This window comes from Mesoplodon densirostris, chromosome 16 (genome assembly GCF_025265405.1).
Source record: "Mesoplodon densirostris isolate mMesDen1 chromosome 16, mMesDen1 primary haplotype, whole genome shotgun sequence".
NCBI lineage: Eukaryota > Metazoa > Chordata > Mammalia > Artiodactyla > Ziphiidae > Mesoplodon > Mesoplodon densirostris.
The window spans coordinates 37,882,065-37,901,089 of NC_082676.1; the positions used below are offsets into that span (position 1 = coordinate 37,882,065).

Consider the following 19,025-nt stretch of genomic DNA (forward strand, 5'->3'; position numbering starts at 1 on the left):
ATGAGAAGTGCCAGAAAGAAACAAGAAAACAGCCAGTGAGGGCCAGTCAGAGGCAGAGAGAGCCCAGTGCTGCCCCAACCATGAGGACCCCCAAGAAGCTTGTTAAAATGCAGGTTCCGGGGACTTCCCTTGCAGTCCAGTGGTTAAGACTCTGTGCTTCCACTGCAGGGGGCGCGGGTTTGTTCCCTCGTCCGGGAACTAAGATCCCGCATGCCAAAAAACAAAACAAAAAAACCCCGCAGGCTCCTGGGCCCTGTCCCCAAGGTTTTCTCTGTGGTACAGCTTTGGCACATGTATTTTATTTTCATTTTATTTATTTATCTTGATATATAACATGCACATGCTAGAAAATTAAAAGGGTACAAAATGTTAGTAATTGTTGAAGCTAGGTAATGGAAACGTAGGGGTTTGTTATACTATTCTATTTTTGTATACGCTGAAATTTTCCATGATAAAAAGTTTTTTTAAGGGGTACAGTGAAGGGACATCCCTGGTGGCGCGGTGGTTAAGACTCCGTGCTCTCAATCGTGGGGGCCTGGGTTCGATCCCTGGTAAGGGTACTATATCCCACATACATGCCGCAACTAAGAGTTCAAATACCACAACTAAGGAGCCTGCCTGCTGCAACTAAGACCCAGTGCAACCAAATAAATGATTAAAAAAAAAAAAGGGATACAGTGAAGTTCAAAATTAAAAAACTAAAGCAAGTCTGTCTCTCTTTCCCTCCCTGGTCCCACAGTCACCCTGTTCCCCAATGCTTAACCTTCCAGAGATGAGACAGTCTATACCAATGGCCTCAACCTGACTGCACGTGGGAAGCTTCAAAAGATACTAATGCTTGGGTTCTTCTCCCCCATCCCCCCACTCCTAGAGGTTCTCATTTACAGGACTGCAGCCTGGCCATTGGCCATTGGGATTTGTTCTTAAGCTTTCCAGATCACTCTAATGTACAGCCAATGTCGAGACCCACTCGTCCCCCCGTTTACAAACATATGTGCAAAAGTACATATTCACACAACCGGTTGCAGCACACTCTGTGCATTATTCTGTACTTTGATATTTTGTGTAACACACTGTTGTATTTGTTCTCTGTTGTGACAAATCACAACAAACTTAGTGGCTTAAACAGCACAAATGTGTTATTTTGTAGATTAGAAGTCTGATAGGGATCTCACTGGGCCAAGTTCAAGGTTCATTCCTTCCTAGAGGCTCTAGCAGAAAATCTGTTTCCTTTCCTTTTCCAGCTTCTAGGAGCTGCCCACTTTCCTTGGTTCATGGCTCCTTCCTCCATCTTCAAGTTCAACAACATCAGGCTGAGTCCTCCTCCTGCTTCCATCTCTATGATTTTCTCTTCTGCCAGCCTCTTCCACCTTTAAGGACATTGTGTCCTTGTGATTACATTGGGCCCACTCAGATAATACAGGATAATCTCTCTATTTTAAAGCCAGCTGATTAGTGACCTTAATTCCATCTGCTACCTTAATTCCCCTTTGGCATGTGCATGGATTGAATGTGACACCACAAAATTCATATTTTGAAATCTTAACCCCCAGTGTGATGGTATTAAGAGGGGCCTTTGGGACTTCCCTGGCGGTCCAGTGGTTAAGGCTCCGCACTTTCACCGCAGCGGGTGAGGGTTCCATCCCTGGTCAGGGAACTAAGATCCTGCATGTTGCGCGGCACGGCCAAAAAATTTTTTTTTAATTAAGAGGGGCCTTTGGGAGGAAATTCAGTCATGAGGGTAGAGCCCTCATAAATGAATGGTATTCATGCCCTTATAACCGGGACCCCAGAGAGCTCTCTTGCCCTTTTACTGCCATGTGAGGACACAACGAAAAGATGGTCATTTATGAACCAGCAAGCAGGCTCTCACCAGACACCAAATCTGCCAGTAACTTGATCTTGGACTTCCCATCCTCCAGAACTGTAAGAAATAAATTTCTGTTGTTTAAGCATCCAGTTTATGGTACTTTGTTATAGCAGCCCAAATTAAGACAGCATGTATCCTAACGAATTCACAGGTCCCAGGTATTGGGATGTGGACATTTTTGTGGCGGGGGGGGGGGGGGGTCATTGTTCTGCTACCACATCACAGAAATTTGTCCAAACAAGAGGAAAGTACATTTAGTGTATTTTTAAAAAGATGATCTTATGTGCAGCCCAGTTTGGGAACCAATGCGGAGGCCCTGATCAGAAAGAATCTGCAAGGCAGACTAAGGAGCTCTGACCCAGTTTTACTATTTAAATAGTCTCCTTAAATAAAAAACAAGCAAACAAAAATATTATTTATTTGAGAGCTGTAACCTAGTCATGTACATCCAGGCCTTCCTTCTCCCCACAGCCACAGGGAGGAAACATCTTGTATACTCCAAATATAGCCCATGGAAGATGTTTAGCAACTATCCCTGGAAGGAAGGAAGGAAGGAAGGAAGGAAGGGAGGGAGGGAGGGAGGGAGGGAGGGAGGGAGGAAGGAAAAAAAGGAGAGGGGCGGGAGCTCTCCTTACCCATCCTCCTGACACTGGGTCTGGTTTCCCATTTGCCTCTCTGAGTAAGCCTGTTTTTTCTTCCTCTCCAGCCTCTCTTGCTACTTCCAGACCCCTCTACACACGGGTTCTGTGATATTCAGTAATACCCTGGCTGTCCTCATTTTGTCATTTCTGAGTACCAGGCACTGTGCTGGGCACAGGGCTGTGCCTCGCTGATGGCAGGTAACCACATTCTGGCCTATGTTCTGGGTACAGGCATGGCTGGGAGGCTGCATAAGAGTGCGCTGAGAACACAAGCGTTGGAGCCAAGTTCTTATCCTAACTCTGTCACTTAGGGAAGTCCCTTAACCTCTTCGTTTATCAGTTTCACCATCTCTAAGATGGGAATAGCAATATCTACCAAATAGGATGTGGTGAAGCTTAAATAGCCTAATGTGTACAAAGCACTTACAACCTTGCCTACCACATAATCAGTATTTGCTGTTGTTACTATTACTGTATTTCCTGATACCAGATCAAGCACCTTCTGGATGGAAGGAATGCCATCTATCCATCTTTGCTTCCCAGTGGCAAGCACTGAGTATTGGGTGCAGAAACTATGCAAAAGAGGGCTTTTGAATCAAAGGGTATAGGAATTCCCTGGCGGTCCAGTGGTTAGGACTGTGATGAAGGATCAAGGTGTACATGGTTTCCATGTTGGTACCCTGGGTGCAGCTGGCCTCTGGGATGCTTGGAAGAATTTGAAGGTGAGAATGGAGAGTCAGTAATCAGACCACAGATACCGGTAAAGAAAACGCACAAGACTGCTTTCACGTATCCAGAACTTTTGGAGAAACTCTGACACATACCTGGTCGAACCCCCAGGAACTCACAATAAAATACTGTATTACATTTCTGACGTGTTGAGGAGAGCTTAGCATAGTGAACTTGGAATTGCAGGGAAAAGATGGAGTGCGGTCAACACAGTCTTAATAGTGTTAGATGTGGGCAAAGAGGACTCCTCCGGAGGGACCTGTCCTGGCCCTCCTCCTGCCATGCCCCTCCCCACGAGGCTCAGTTGCAGGACCAGGGAAATGTGACCACCCAGAGCTTTTGTCCCCATCTCATCCACTAGACCCTGGACTCCCTGTCCAAACAGACACAAGCCTGCTTCAAGGGCTTGTACCAGCCTCTCGCCAGGTCCATTCTCCCAAAGGTGGGGCTGCCATGGTGCACACCCTAAGGCCCGAGTGGTTGGTGGCCAAGGGGCGGGTGGTGTCCTGCAGGGATATGATGGCATGTGAGGTGTGGGCTGGGGTATCTCTTGCAATGTGGGAAAGAATCAGGTGGGAAAAGGGGGACAGCCTCGATCATGGGATGGTTGGCTTTGACAACACTTTGTGGCACAGACCTCAGTCTAAGAATTCTAAATTTGAACTTGGCCTTCCAGGAAGTTATATGAAGGTAGGAGGACAGAACATATTTGAGCTCAGCTTAATTTATAAGAAATATTAAGACATGGCATGGCATGTGGACCTTCATTTGTATTCTTGCCTCTGGCTTTGCAAATGAAAGGAATTTATTCTTTTAATTTTTTTTTTGGCTGGGCCACATAGCTTGTGGGATCTTAGTTCCCCGACCAGGGACTGAACCCATGCCCTCGGCAGTGAAAGTGCAGAGTCGTAACCACTGGACTGCCAAGGAATTCCCTAAAGGAATGTATTTTTGTACTAGATAGGCCTAAACTTAAAGATCTGGGCCAGCCATTTATTGGTTATGTGCCTTTTGGGCAATTTATTTGGACTCTAATAATACTGATGTAAGGCTCTCTCAGTTGCAAGTAAGAGTATCCCAACTCGAACGGACAATCATAAACAGGAATTTATTGGCTCTTATAACTGACAGTCCAGTGGTGGCAACCTCAGGTGTGTCTGGATCCAGCTGTCTAAACAAGCAGCATCCTCAGCACAACATCTCTCTACATCTTTGGCTGCTTTCCTGTGTTGGCTTCATTCTTGGACAGGACTACACATAGTTTCTTTACATTCAACTTACTAAGCAATCCCAGCAGAAAATTAAACATATTTTCACTTTTCTAAAGTTCTGGCAAAGTCCAGGAATATGCTGATTGGTTATATGCCCACCATGGAGGGTCTGGGTCTATCCCCTATAAATTGTACAGATTAAGATTTGGGGAAGTGGGACTTCCATCAAATAAAAACTAAGATGTGGTTGGTTACTGGGTTTTGCTGAGGCAAAAACAATAGTGAGTTGGTAGGGATTGAAGGCTTCGCAATCAATCTTAGCCACTATTAATGTGACCAAGAAAATGCAAATGGACTCAAACTGGGTATGTATACTGAATAGAAAGCAAATGGAAACCACACTCATTTTCCAATTGCCCTGAACCCTGGGATCAGAGTTGGAAGCTTGAAGAAATGAAGACTTGGACATACAGTTACAATCTCAAGAAGACATTCCCAGGTTTGTGTATATGAATCATGCTTTCAATTGCTGTGGTTGATTCTGCAGTGCCAACCTGTTCTATCAGTGGGCCTCAGCCTCAAGAGCTGTGCGCTCAAAACAAGCCAGGATCACCTGGAAGACTCATATTTCTGGAATTTTTTAGAGGAGAACATGAATCCCAAGTTATTGTTTCTAGATATGTGGCCAATTTGGGGCAATGTTGGGTCTCTGATATAACCTATAATCGTTTTTTAAAAATATTTATTTGGTTGTACCAGGTCTTAGTTGCAGCAGGCAGGCTCCTTAGCTGTGGCATATGAACTCTTAGTTGCGGCATGCATGTGGGATCTAGCTCCCTGACCAGGGATCGAACCCGGGCCCCCTGCATTGGGAGCACAGAGTCTTAACCACTGGGCCACCAGGGAAGTCTCAACCTATCATCATTGATAACTCATCACCAGAGTATGTGTTTCCTACTTACCTCCTATAATCTCTAATTGCAGAACATCTTTTGTTTTTTGGCTGCACAGTGCAGCTTGTGGGATCTTAGTTCTCCGACCCGGGATCGAACCCGTGCCCCTTGCAGTGGAAGCACGGAGTCCTAACCACTGAACAGGCAGGGAATCCCCCAGAACATCTTTTAAATAAGAGTATTCTCATTACCTTAATTGAAATTGATGAAGACTATCAACAGGCGTTTAGATGTGCACTTCTGTGGTTTAAATATTTTTTTCTATTTTTGATGACTGATAAAAATAATCTATAAACCACCATTTAAAAATATTTTCCCAAATTTTTATTTTGAAAAATTTCAAACCCACAGACATTGAAATAGTAATATTAAAGTATTAACACTGCCTTCACACACAAGGATTTTTAACCAAAATAACATGGTGGCCTCTAGGCTACATGAATATCCAGGTTACTTCTCCATGCTTACAAGAGAAGCAGCCTCATCTTTAGTGAGAGGAGCTTTCTGTCCTCAGGAAGTCTCTGTAATGACTTTTTTGTAGTGCTTTCATTCATCTTATTAGAAATTCAAAGCCCTGCAAAGCACAAAGGACAGGATTTATTCCCATTTTACAGATGAGGAAACAAACTCAGAGAGGTCAAGTGATCTGTCTGTTCATGGTCTCAAGTCAGTAAGTGCCCCAGCTGAAATTGGAACTGAAGACTTCTGACTTCCGTAAGTCAACATTCTGTGGTCACTTCCTCTCCTGGATATACGAGAGTAAAGCCAGAGCCAAGCAGATATGCAAAGTGTTTTAGTATCATTCTTCAAACAATCAGAAAGCAAGTATTCACCAGGACCCAGGTGCATAGTATTATCCATCACAAGTCTATTCTTAGGAACATAAAACCACAATACACAGAGGGTACTGAAATTTCTGTCAACTGCCCTGGTTTGAGTTCAACATTTACTGAGTGCTTACTCTATCCCAGGTACCGTGTGTGGGATACAGAGCAAATCAGACAGACAAGGCTTCTTGTCACATTCCAGTGGGTTAATGAACAATCCAGAAGCTGCCAATGAGACTGCTGGTCTGCATCCTGCCCACAGTAGCATTCTGTTTGGTCCCTACAGTGCCTAAGTTTTTCTGTTTATAATGAATTGTCAACTTCTAGCTTCTCTGAAACAGGCAACTTCTGCGGGAATCCTGAATATTAAGTTGCAGCCACGCCTGCCCCTTACCCAGGACACATGCCCCCTAGAGATCACTTCAGTTCCCACCATTTCCTACTGTCTTACACCCAGACAACTGTGGCCCAAATCACCCACTTATATTACCCACTTGACATCCATAAGCATTTAAACTGAAAACCCCTGAAGCCAACAAATATCCAAACAAGATAATTTCAGATAGCATTAAGTAATGCAAAATAAAATAAAATAAGCTAATGTGATGGATGTGATATGATTGGTGGAAAGGGCTACTTCAGATTGGGTGGTCAGGGAGGGTTTCTCTCAAGTATAATTGAAACTGAGAACTGAATTATGACAGGCATGACAAGACTGCCAACAGAAGAAAAAAAATGCTTCTAAGCAGAGGGAAAAAGCATAGGCACAAGTCCCCCTTGAGGCTGGAAATAACTTGGCTTGGTGAAGGAACAGCAAGGCTGGCGTGGCTGGGAAAGTGGTAACAAGGTCACGGAGGAAGGAAGAAGCCAGATTACATAGGACCTTGTAGGCCATGGTGAGAGTTTTGGATTTTATTCCAGCTGTGATGGGGAGTCTTTTCAGGGTTTTAACTTGGGAACAATGTGATCTGGTTTACATTTTTAAAAGATCACCCTGCTACGTAGAAAAGTGACTTAATGAGGCAAAAGAGGAAGTAGGGAGGCCAATGAGGAAGCTATGTTATAGCAGTCTAGTAGGCGACAGTGGCTAGGACCAGGATGGTAACAGAAAAGATGGAGAGAGGTAGCAGATCCAGGATATAAACTGGAATGTAACCAAAAGAATTTTCTGGTGGAGTAGACGGCAGTAGTGCAGTAGGGCGGAGAGAGTATGAAGAGGGAGTAACTAAGGATAACTCCAAGGTTGTGACTTGTTCAAATATCTCTATGAGTTGGGGTGACTAGCAGAGGTCCCAGTTTTAGGGAGAGGGAGGAAGAATTTGTTCTGGATGAGTAAATTTTCCCTAGGCTCAAGTCTTCCTAAGATTCCTCATTTCCATCTCACATCCAAGCAGTCCTCAAAGTCCCAAAATTTGAACTTCGAAATACCTAATCTATCAAATCTACCCTTCAACTTCAACTCCATATTCGTTGCCTCTGTCCTGATTCAATTCTCTCTCTCGCTTTGACTTTTACAACAGCCTTCTCCAGCTATGAATAAACTAACAAAAGCACTTCACAGACATGTGAACCTCTCTCTCACCAGCCACCTTTGATGGCAGAAACCATGTCTTATTCATACTTATCTCCAGGGTCCAGTGCTGCGTGCTAGGCACAGAGTAGGCATTCAAATGTTTGGTGAACTGAAAAGAAGTTCTCCTCAAACAGGATATAACCTCCTGGAAGCGAAGAGCCCTATCTCGGGATTCTGTGATTCTCCCACACAACTTAAAGCAGAACCAGATATGAAATGTATCATCAAGTCCCAGAAACTTGGCCTTCCCAAGGGATATGTTTCTTTCTAATTGAGTTTCAAACTGCCCTGTTTTCACCCAGTAGTTAATAACTGATATGGGACAACAGGTAACATATGTTATGACTCTTTTCTACTTTTCTTCCAAATCTAGGGACTTCATACTCTCACAACATCTTTGTAATCAGGTCAAGAGATAATTATTCTCCATTTCACAAATAAGAAAACTGAGGCACAGAATGAAATCCCTTAATCACTTTTTGATGAAGTTAGGCGCTTTGCTGGGTTAAGATCAGCCTTTCCCTGAGCCATACCACAGTTATGGAATTGGAAGATATCCCAATCTCCCATCCCTGCAAGACTGCTGGTTAGTACTCAGGTGTTCCCTAGGTTTTGCCTCCACAATTACAAGCTTGCCTTTTTTTTTTTTTCTTAGTTCCCCGACCAGGGATCAAACCCAGGCCCCCTGCATTGGGAGCACAGAGTCTTAACCACTGGACCATCAGGGAAGTCCCACAATTACACGCTTCTTTGGATAGCAGGGTGTGTTGCCACAAGGTCAAAGACCATGTTCTCTTTCTCTTCTAATTACCACTCTCCTCAGTGCCTGGTGAAGACAGATTCCACCCCTTGGGCCCAGGAAAAAGAGAAGCACCTTGGTCGTTGGCCTGGGAGGTCAAGTAAGGCCAGGAGTCACACCAGCAAGAAGAGAGAGAGATCTAAGTAGGCAAGAATAGTTTCAATGGGAAAAAGGAGAGAGGAGTCACCATTAAGAAAATCAGCACACCCCTTTCAAAAGGCTTCCAGCTGGGGAGTACCTGGGAAAAGCCGCGGCAGCGAAGGCAGAAGGCCAGATCCTTCCTGCTGTGCCCTCCCAGAGTCATTTCCTCAAGGCACCCAGGCTCTTCAGGGCCTCCTGGGCCTGCGTCAGCTGCTGCTGTAGCCTCTGGCGGGTGCTCTCATTGGAGGCCCGCTTGAGGAGGCCCTGCATTTCTTCCACCACTGCCCGGTAGCCAGGGGTGTTGTGGAAGAGCCGCACTGCGCGGTCCCCACAGGAGGCCAGAAGCCGGCCAGTGACGTCAAAGGACAAGTCACTGATACGCTCCCCATGGACCCGCTCGAAGCACTCCTCCTTCTCACCCCGCAGGGTGTTATAGAGATGAATACTGGTGCCACTGGCCAAAGCCAAAACCTGGGCGTCAGGCGAGAGTGCCAGGCGGCACGGCATGGTGCTTGCTTCTTCAAAACGGCCTGTCCTCAGCAAGTAGGGGTCCTGCTGCTTCTTGTATTCCACATCTGTGTCCCACAGTTTCCACGTACCATCCTTGGAGACAGAGGCCATCCTGCAGCAGGGAAAGTCACGGCTCTAGCCCCAACATACCCTGGAGGGGAGGGCACTGGGACAGCCCTAGGGACACCAGCTAGGAAGCCAATTCCACTGCTACGTCTACTTCCTGCTGAGGGCCAGGCACCCCCCCCTCCCCGCCCCACTTCAGAGCCGCTGCAGAGAACGGCAGAAGGATCCTGGACGCCAAGAGGGGCTGCAAGTCATGGGTAAGAAATCAGAGAGGAGTCACTCACCTCCGGGAGTCATTGGAGAAAGCGGAGAAGTGGACGGCTGCAGAGTGGCCCTTCAGTTCAAAGGCTCGCACAACCTCCTGGAAGTCCCCTTTTTTCCCAAAGCAGACTTCCCAAACTTTTACATCTGGGGTGAAGCCACATGAGGCCACAAACCTGCCATACAACCCAGGTTGCGTTAAAACTTAATTTTAAGGGCATCTTTTTCTGCAAATCCGCCAAAACTTTTTCTTGAGAAAGTTAATTAATCTTGTACCTAAAACACTACCTTTGAAAACTGCTTTTATACATGATCTCAGTCCATCCTCACAGCCAGGCTGTAAGATAATAGTACCCCCACCCCAACCTCTTGAAAACTATGGATGAAGAAATAGAGACTAAGGACTTGAATCGAGGTGTCCTGATTCCACACTGCCTGCCCCTTCTGCTCTCTGAAGCTGGCTCTCTGCTCTGTCCCCGGCCCCCCAGCCCCAACCTCTGCCCATGCCCGAGGCCAAAGTCCCTCCTTCCTCACCTGCTACAAGGGGATATAGTAGCAAAGGTATTGTGCATCTGGTTGGTGTTGATGGTAGACAGCACCTGACCTTTCAGATTCCAGATGAGGATAGTTGTGTCACTGGAAGCAGTCATGATGAACTTCCCTGAAGGGCGAGAGGAGTGCCATGAGCTGAGGTCCATGACCTGATCGACTGACTTATGAAGGTGTCTGCTGCCCAGTGTAATGTATCCAAGCTTCCCTTCCAAGCCAAGGGTCACCACAGATAAGGATTTGGCTGAAGACTGTGGCTATTACCTGCCTCCCCCAGGGGACTTGCTGTGGCTCCCAGGACTCCAGGGGAGCCCAGAGCCAGGGCCCTTTTTGTCACACTGGGGCTAAGCATAGTTCTCAGGCTGCATTCGCTCACTCAGTAAGTAAAACTGGGTCCATTCCCTCTTGCCTTGGGCAAGCTCCATCCTCTGAATGCCTCACCTGTGTCAGCAATGCCAATGTTGATGACGGCTGCCTTGTGCTTTTTAGGAAAGTCCTCTGGGGTAGCCGTGAAAGTATAGCCCCCATCCTCTCGCTTGGTCATCTTGAAGACACGGAGGGTATCTCCGTTAGCCAGCCAGACGATGAATGCTCTAGAGACAGGGAGCAGACAAGTCCCTCACTCCTTTGGGCACGGAGACCTGTGTGTGCCAGGTCCTATGCTAGGCAGGCTCTGAGGAAAATCAAGATCTCCCTTCAGGACTTATAGTGCAGCCTCACAACTTAAACCCTTAATTCAAAATCTCTTAAAACTCCTTACAAGGTAAGTCTCTCATAGCTCTGGCTCCTTTAGCTTCTCTCTAGGGTTTAGAAAACCATTAGAGCTTCCAAGACTACTCTGGAAGTCAGGCTTTGGTACTTCCCAAGGAGGAACAGATCTTCCCCTCTCTGCTTCCTTGCTATGTAGCTCCATAGCCCTCCAAGGAGCCTCAGGCAGTGTTGAAGCTGTCTGGATGTTCCCTTTCTGCCACCTCAAGGGAGACCCTGGGTCCCCCCTCACTACCCCAAACAAGGTATGGGAAAGACATAAGCCTGGGTTAGGGCTTCTGCAGGCAAACCTGGGGCTCCATCCTGTCCCACCTGCAGTCAGGGCTGAAGCGCACCAGGACAGCATGGTCCAGCTCCACATTTGCTCTCATGCTGCGGTGCTCCCGCTGCAGGAAGTCCTTGGTGCTCCAGATGCGGATGGTACGGTCATCTGCACAGGTGGCCAGGTATTTGCCATTGCTGCTAAAGTCCATGCAAGATATGTTCCCACTGTGGCTCTAGGGGAAGGGTTGCAGCAAGTATGAACAGGAACCCCTTGGGCAAATGGGGAAACCCATGCAGCCATGATTCTGGAGCCCTGTTGCTTAGATTACCAGCAAGCTGCTGATGGGATGTGATGAGAAGGGATAGGATGGGGCATCCCCACTGATTTTGGTCAGAGGCAGAGGGGTCTGTAACATGCACAGAATACTACAACGGAAAAGTCTATGGGGGTGTGAGTCTTTGTATACATGTCCTGTGCATGGGCACCACATACCTTCAATGTTGCAGCCAGGAGGCGGTGGGTGAAGTTGTGTTGCTGAGGCTTTTCCTTGTGAATCCGCTGATGTTGTTTCTGCTTCTTGGATCTCAAGGACTTGTCAGGTGGAAATCCATTTGCTTTTTGGCCTATAAGGAAGGCCCATGTCATTCGTCCATTCACACTCAATAAGCACTTACTGACCACCTATGATTGGCACTGAATGGAGGCACAAGAGATGACCAGATATGGCCCCTGTTCTCAAGAAGAGAGTGATATGGGAAAAAACAGAGGCTTTGGAATCAGACCTGGGTTTGGACTGCATCTCTACCACTGAGTGATCTTGAGGAGGCTGCTTGCTGTTAGTGTATATAACATAACCATATAGCACCTCGTTGCACATCAGAAGAGGCACCCTCTCTGGGCAGGCACAGCTCAGCAAGTACACAGAATGGCCAGTGGAATGCAGATTCTTGGCCAGACATCTCTAAGTGGGGGATAATGTGCACACTGGAATCTAGTGACCCTGATCTCAGGTAACTGCCCTGGGCCTTGGTTTTCTAAAAGAGAAGTTGAGAATTGGGTGAGATAATATATACAAAATGACAAGCACAATACCCAACACAAGCATTAAAAGGCTCAAAGGAATCCCAGAGAGAACCCAGAGGTGAGAGGTAGTTGACGTGAGTTGAGTACATCCCGTGTGCTGGAAATGGTGCCAGTCATTTTTGTATCAAATAGCTAATTTACTTGAAAATCAGGCCAGGAGCAAAGCTGGCATGTGTTAGATCGCTACAGATGCTCCTCAATTCCTACAGGAAGAAAGCTCCTGAGGCCACATACAAAGACAAATCTGCCTGCCCTCCGCTTGCCTCTCCAGCCTTGTCTAACAAGCCCTCCCCTCTCCCCTCACACTACAGTCAAACCAAATGCTGTTCCAGGACTCCTTGGCTTCACGCATGTTGCCATTGCCAGGAATATTCGCCCTCTCTTGGCCTCCTGGCAAGCTCTTACACGTCTATCCTTCAAGACCCCATGTCAAGCGTTCCCTACTTGACACCCCCCCCCCCCCGCCCACGGTCAAAAGCAGGGCTGACCACTCCCACCCTTGGGTTTCCTGTGTCTAGTACTGACCTTCCTATGAAACCTACTACACTATATTTTTCACTTACATTTTCACCTGCTCTTTTTTACCCGACATTGGACTCCCTAAAGGAAAAGACCCCAAAGCCTACAGGAGGTAGCAGGTACTCAATAAATGCTGCATGTCGGGGAACCAGAGCGTTCACAAATGAATGTCCGTCCCCTCCTCCCCGTTTTCAGAAAATAACGATCAAGGAGCGCACTGGAGAGTTTCCTAGCGCCCCCGCAGCAGCCCCGGGGAGAAGCTCAGGCTCCGAGGGAAGGCGGCTTAGCCTCGGCCACGGAGAGCTCGGCAGCGCGGGGCCTAGGTTCTAACAGGTCGTCCCGAAGTGAAACTGATGTCCCAAGAGAAGAAACTGAGGCCGGAGGGAGGGGGGGATCTCTGGCACCCCCGCAGGCCAAAACGGCCGGTCGGACGCCGGGGAGGCCGGGAGCGACAGGTCCGGCGGGTCGCCCCCACGCGCTCCCGCCCCACTAACCTGCGGACCGGCCGCACGTCTCCTGCTCCGCGCGCAGCCACCCCCGCGCAACCGCCGCCGTCGCCACCAGGGCCAGCAGCCCGAGCAACAGCGACAGCCCCATCAGCTCCGGCATCTCCAGCAGCTCCATGTCGGCAGTTACTGCCACCTCAGCCTCTGGCCTCGCGAGGGCCTGCACGTCTCCGTGGGGCGGTGCACGCACGCGGGGCGGGGCCTGGCCGTTAGTGCGTCCCGAGGGGCGCGGCCTAGTCCTTGGCCCGTCTCCGGGGGCGGGGCCTGTTGTTGGAGCGTCCCGAGGGGCGGGGCCTGACCGTCGGGCGTCCGGAAGGATGAGGCCTGGCTATTTAAGGGGGTCTGGCCATTGCGGCTGTGTGGCCTCACAGGATAGGGGGCAGGTAATGCAGTCTCTGCTCAGGCCTCCCCTTGAAGAATTTACTGATAATCGTTATTAAAGGCGTTATTCCAGTCGTCATCACATTGGATCCTTTCAAGGAGACATGGGACCAATTATTACTTCCATTCAAGCGGTGGGAAAGTCTTCTTAGTATCAGGGGAAATTCAGATGGGCTTTTACTATTAATGGAGAAGGGAAAGGGTATTTCTGGAATTAGGAGGTGGGACAGCCTCATCCTCCCGAGCAGGAGGATGCTGTGTGGAGGCAGGGCATGAGCAAAATAAAAAGTAGCAGGTAAGGGAATTCCCTGGCAGTCCAGTGGTTAGGACTCCACGCTTCCATTGCAGGGGACACAGGTTCGATCCCTGGTCGGAGAGCTAAGAGTCTGCAAACCTCGCGGCATGGGCCAAAAAAAAAAAAAAAAAAAAAGTATTAGGTAAGATTGGAAAAGTCTGGAGGGCCTTGAGTGCCAGCTCCATCCAGCAAACAGAGTAGATTCTGGTAGTTATTTCAGGGTGAGATAGCTCAAAATGGGGATCTTGGAGATTCTTCGGATGGACTAGTGTGTGCCAAGACCAAAGACAAAAGGAAAACCAAGAGGTGGTTGCAAGGGTCCAAGAGGGAGGTGATAAGAGCCTAGACTCGGGGTGGCCTGGGGAGAGAAAGGAAGTTGAAAAGGTGATTTTAAACAAGACACTTTTAATTTTGAAATAATTATAGATTCACAGGTAGTTGGGAAAAAAAATGAAGAGGAAGGTTCCATGTATCCTTTACCCAGGTTCCCCCAATGGTAACATCTTGCATAACTATAGTGCAATATAAAACCCAGGAAATTGGGGGCTTCCCTGGTGGCGCAGTGGTTGAGATTCCGCCTGCCAATGCAGGACACACGGGTTCGAGCCCTGGTCTGGGAAGATCCCACATGCCACGGAGCAGCTGGCCCCGTGAGCCACAATTACTGAGCCTGTGCGTCTGGAGCCTGTGCTCCGCAACAAGAGAGGCCGCGATAGTGAGAGGCCCGTGCACCGCGATGAGGAGTGGCCCCCACTTGCCACAACTAGAGAAAGCCCTCGCACAGAAACGAAGACCCAACACAGCCATAAATAAATAAATAAATAAATAAATAAATAAATAATAAAAAGAGCTGGTGACACGTACGTGCGCCGAGACAGCGCGAATTGGAGAAAAAAAAAAAAACCCTCAATAGGTTACCAGAGTAATTCAAGGTAAACTACAAATAAAGGATAATTGAGACAGCACCCAATTAAAAAAAAAAAAAAACAGGAAATTGGCATTAATACAATCTACAGAGTTTATTCACCAAAAAAAAGAGAGATTCTGAAAGACTAGTGATAGAATTTGGAGCAGACTAGCTGGAGAGGGAATATTCCCAGAACAAGCATGCTCCGTGGGCCTCCCAGGCCCACAACCCAGAGCGAGTCGAAATGCCAGGGTCAGGGATGCCAGATTCAAACGTTTCCATGGCCACCAGAAAGCCCTTCCTGGCAGTGCAGGTCCTCTGGCCTTTAGAAGGATCCTATGAGGACAGAGGCTGCTGCAGAGACTAGATGACAGGCAGATTCACCTACAACCTCGGGTGAGGAGACAGATCCAGTCAGAGAGCAAGTGAAGTGGCCTCATTTCCTTCCCTTTTGTCCTTGGTGAGGGGAGAAGGGGAGACTGGCATTGACTCAGCTGTGGGCAGTGGGGTGGAGAGGGCTAGGAGGGGGTGTCCAGAGCATTCTGGGGCTTTTCCTCCTTAATTTGCTATTTAGAACCGAAGGCCCAGCCATGAACCACTTTCTCCTAGAGACAAAGTGGTACGTTTCAGAATTTCATTCACCAAGCATTTTGCAGGTGACATTTATTGATCCAGGAGCTTTGCATTCCATTTAATCTTCTCACATTCCCACCCCACAGATTAGGGGACTGATGCTCTAGGAGATGCTCATTAAGTGATTTTCCAGAGGTGACACAGATGAAGAGTGAACCTGGGAACACGTGCAGGTCTGTGACTCCAGTCTATCGATGTGGGGGACAAGCAAGAGTAGGGCTACGGCTCAGCTGAGACTACCAGGTTCTTTTACATTGTAAGTTCAGTTGATCTTTATAGTGGTCTTTAAGACAAGTGAGGCCATGAAATAACTTTAACCAAAACAAACAAAAAAACCACACAACTAGGCTCAGGTCAAGTAACTTACCCCAGGTCAACAAGGAAGCCAGGGGTAGAACCAGAGTCAAACTGGGGTCTTCTACACTCCAAGATCCTTATCCTTCCCACCTTGCCACTGGGCTGTGGTAAGGGCCTTGCTCTTACCCTCAAGTTCCTACAGCCCAGCTGGAGTCCAAGGCTAACACTCAGAAGGACGTTAGTAATGACAGAAGAGGGGAAAACTGGGCAGGTCAGGGAGGGAGATCTGCCGATGGATTTTGAGGGGCAGTGAGATTTCAGCTGTACCTTCAGGGATGGGTATTTAGACAGGGGAGACAGAGGGTAAAAGGGAATTCTAGGAGGGAAAGGAAAGCATGAGCAAAGGTGTGGCTGGAGGGATAGCAAGGCTCAGTCACAAAGCACCTTGACCATCTGCTAGAAACCTGGCCTCATCAGGGGCAAGCAAGAGCCAGAGAAGCAATGGAAGCACAACTTCAATTTGCAATTGAAGATTCACCTTGCATTGATTGGAGCCTCTCTACCTCTGGCCTCTGTGTTAGGTAAAACGATACATTTCCTCATTGTTTAAGCAGTGGTTCTCAAAGTGTGGGCCCTGGACCAGCATCATTAGAAATGCAAATTCTTAGACTTCATCCCATATCTGCTGAGTCAGACATTCTGGAGGTGGAGGCCTGGCAATCTGTATTTTAACAAGCTTGCTAAGTGATTCTGATGTACGCTAAAGTGTAAGAACCAATGCTTTAAACTAACTTGAGCCCCAGATGTAGGTTATTTGCAGCTCAAAGCCTCCATTACAGTGGTTCTTAACCTTGAACGCATATTGGAATCACCTTTAAAAATGCTTATGTCTAATTCCCACAGACAGGGATTCTGATTTAATTGGCCTAGACTAGACCTGCTCAAGAAGATTTTTAAAAGGCCCAACTTATTCAAATGTACTTTTAAGTTTGAGGTGTAGCTGTAAGGGATACGAGAGGCTAATGTAAGAGTCTACATAAAAGTGATATTCTGGGCTTCCCTGCTGGCATGGTGGTTAAGAATCCACCTGTCAATGTAGGGGACACAGGTTCGAGCCCTCGTCTGGGAAGATCCCACATGCCGCAGAGCAACTAAGCCCATGTGCTACAACTACTGAGCCCACATGCCGCAACTACTGAAGCCCGTGCACCTAGAGCCTGTGCTCCGCAACAAGAGAAGCCACCAGAATGAGAATCCCGCACATCACAACGAAGAGTAGCCCTCGCTCACCGCAACTAGAGAAAGCCCGCGCGCAGCAATGAAGACCCAATGCAACCAAAAAAACAAACAAAAAAACAAACAGAAAAACAGAACAAAAAAAAGTGATATTCTGTCAGACCAGGGTGGTGGCCATGTGTATGGATGCTTATGAGGTCAACTTGAGACGAGAGGGAAGGGAGCAGGGCACAACCATTAAAAGGATGACATAGCCATTGAGGATACAACAAAAACTGCTTAGAACCAACTAGACCCAAGATAGTGGAAGATTTAACTTCCAGTAGACCTTGAGCCTCACTATATGCTCATTGTAACACATTAGCATATACTAAATGACACACTCCCAGGCACCGTGACAGTTCCAAGGCCAACCATAAAAGGCCAAACAGTGGGCAGTGGTCCAATTCCTGGAAATCTCTGCCCCTTTCCCAAAATAGTTGGAATAAACCTCCCACTCGTTAGCCTATAAAGTTACCCAGCCCATAAAAACTAACCACCCCTTATTTCGGGGTGCTCTCATTTTCTGAGACGACCCCATGCCCTGGGGCTGCTCTTGCCTTCTGAGATGGACCACATTCTGCCTATGGAATGTGTACCTCTCTCAATAAACCTGTTTTCACTTTACTATGGCTCGCTCTTGAATTCTTTCCTGTGCGAAGCCAAGGACCCTCACTTGGTGACCCATCCCAGGGACTCACCTGTGACCTGGGACATGACCATTCTCTCCTGCAACAAACTGGCCAGGCCTTGGTAACACACCACAGGTCAGTGGGGTATAGGGAAGAGCCAAAGATGACTGTTTCCTGTTGGCACAAGTGCCTGGATGGGGGTACCCTTCCTGGGCAGGTTCAGGTTGGAGGGGGAAGAATGTGAGCTATAGTCTTGGAAATGATGAGTTCTATTTTGGCTCCTTCAGGGTTAAGGGAGCTGTGGAAAATTCAGAGGGGGAGGTCAGGGTGGCAGTCAGATACGTGGTTGTGTCCCTCTGGGGAGAGGGCAGCGCAGATACAGAATAGGGAGGCCTCAGCAGAGAGGCTGAAGGGGATTGCAGTGTCCAGGGCTTGCCATAGAGTGAGAAGGGCAGTGGGCCGAAGAAGAGGCTCCCACAGCAGGGACTGGGGAGGCACTGCCAGGGAGGAGGAGAGCCTGGCGAGAATTCTGGATCTGCAGGGAAAGAGTGATTCAAGAAGGAGGTCTGAAGGCCCAGGAGCACTGCGAAGTGGTTGTTGGATTTGGCAATAAGGGAGCCAAGTGACCTTGGAGAGAGCAGAGTCTGTGCAGGGGTGAGGCTGGGGAGGAAGTGGGGGAGGGAGGAGGAGCCCAAAGGCAGGGGGCTGGGGGCAGACGGGAGGGGAAGGAGGGAAGGCAGGTGTAGACGACTCTCTTAAGGGAAGGTGGCCTCTGGAGTGGGACACAGGGTCAAGGGGATGTCTTATGGGGACCTTCCTGGCAGGATGAGTGGGTGAAAACAGCAGCACACAAACTGCCAGGAATTTACCTTTCAGAGAGCCTCTTCAAGCCTTTGTCTGCAGCAGCAGATACCACCTAAAGGCTGGGTACATCTGTCACCTGCACAGTAAAAAGTGGCTAAAAGCAGAAACTCTGAAGCAAGACAGTCTGGGTGGGCACCTCAAAAACTGTGCAAACTTGGGCTAGTTAACCTCTCTCTGTCTCAATTTTTCATCTGTAAAGTGGGGACAATAGTAATCATTACGATAAATCTTCCATCGCGTTATATGCCAGGCACTGTAGTAAGTGCTTTATGAATAGTTACTCTTCAATCCTCGCCGCAGACCTACAGAGGTAGGTGTGGAGAGGATTAGTGGGTGAATATAAATAAAGTGCCTAGAATCGTGCTTGGCACGTGGTAAACACTAGATGATGGTGCAGTTACTCATGTTATCGTCATTATTATTCTACATGACTGAGGGAAAGTCAAAGCCCCCAGAAAGCCAGCTCCTGT

General features: G+C 48.0%; 1 protein-coding gene across 2 annotated transcripts; it reads right to left on the minus strand.

Annotated features, from left to right (window-relative positions):
• Positions 1 to 296: 296 nt before the first annotated feature.
• Positions 297 to 13,438, minus strand: TBL2 (transducin beta like 2). Of its 2 annotated transcripts, XR_009534630.1 has the most exons (8): positions 13,260 to 13,438; positions 11,656 to 11,786; positions 11,211 to 11,395; positions 10,572 to 10,723; positions 10,116 to 10,242; positions 9,605 to 9,757; positions 8,842 to 9,366; positions 297 to 5,978 (listed from the first exon to the last, which is right to left on the minus strand). XR_009534630.1 is itself a non-coding variant. In XM_060120244.1 (7 exons), exons 1-7 carry the CDS (start codon positions 13,387 to 13,389, stop codon positions 8,904 to 8,906), a joined length of 1,341 nt encoding a protein of 446 aa, XP_059976227.1. In that variant the 5' UTR covers positions 13,390 to 13,438; the 3' UTR covers positions 297 to 8,903. The 2 variants fall into 2 exon arrangements, 1 of the variants encoding a protein (XP_059976227.1); XM_060120244.1 differs by having other exon boundaries at positions 297 to 9,366.
• Between the last annotated feature and the right edge of the window lie 5,587 nt (positions 13,439 to 19,025).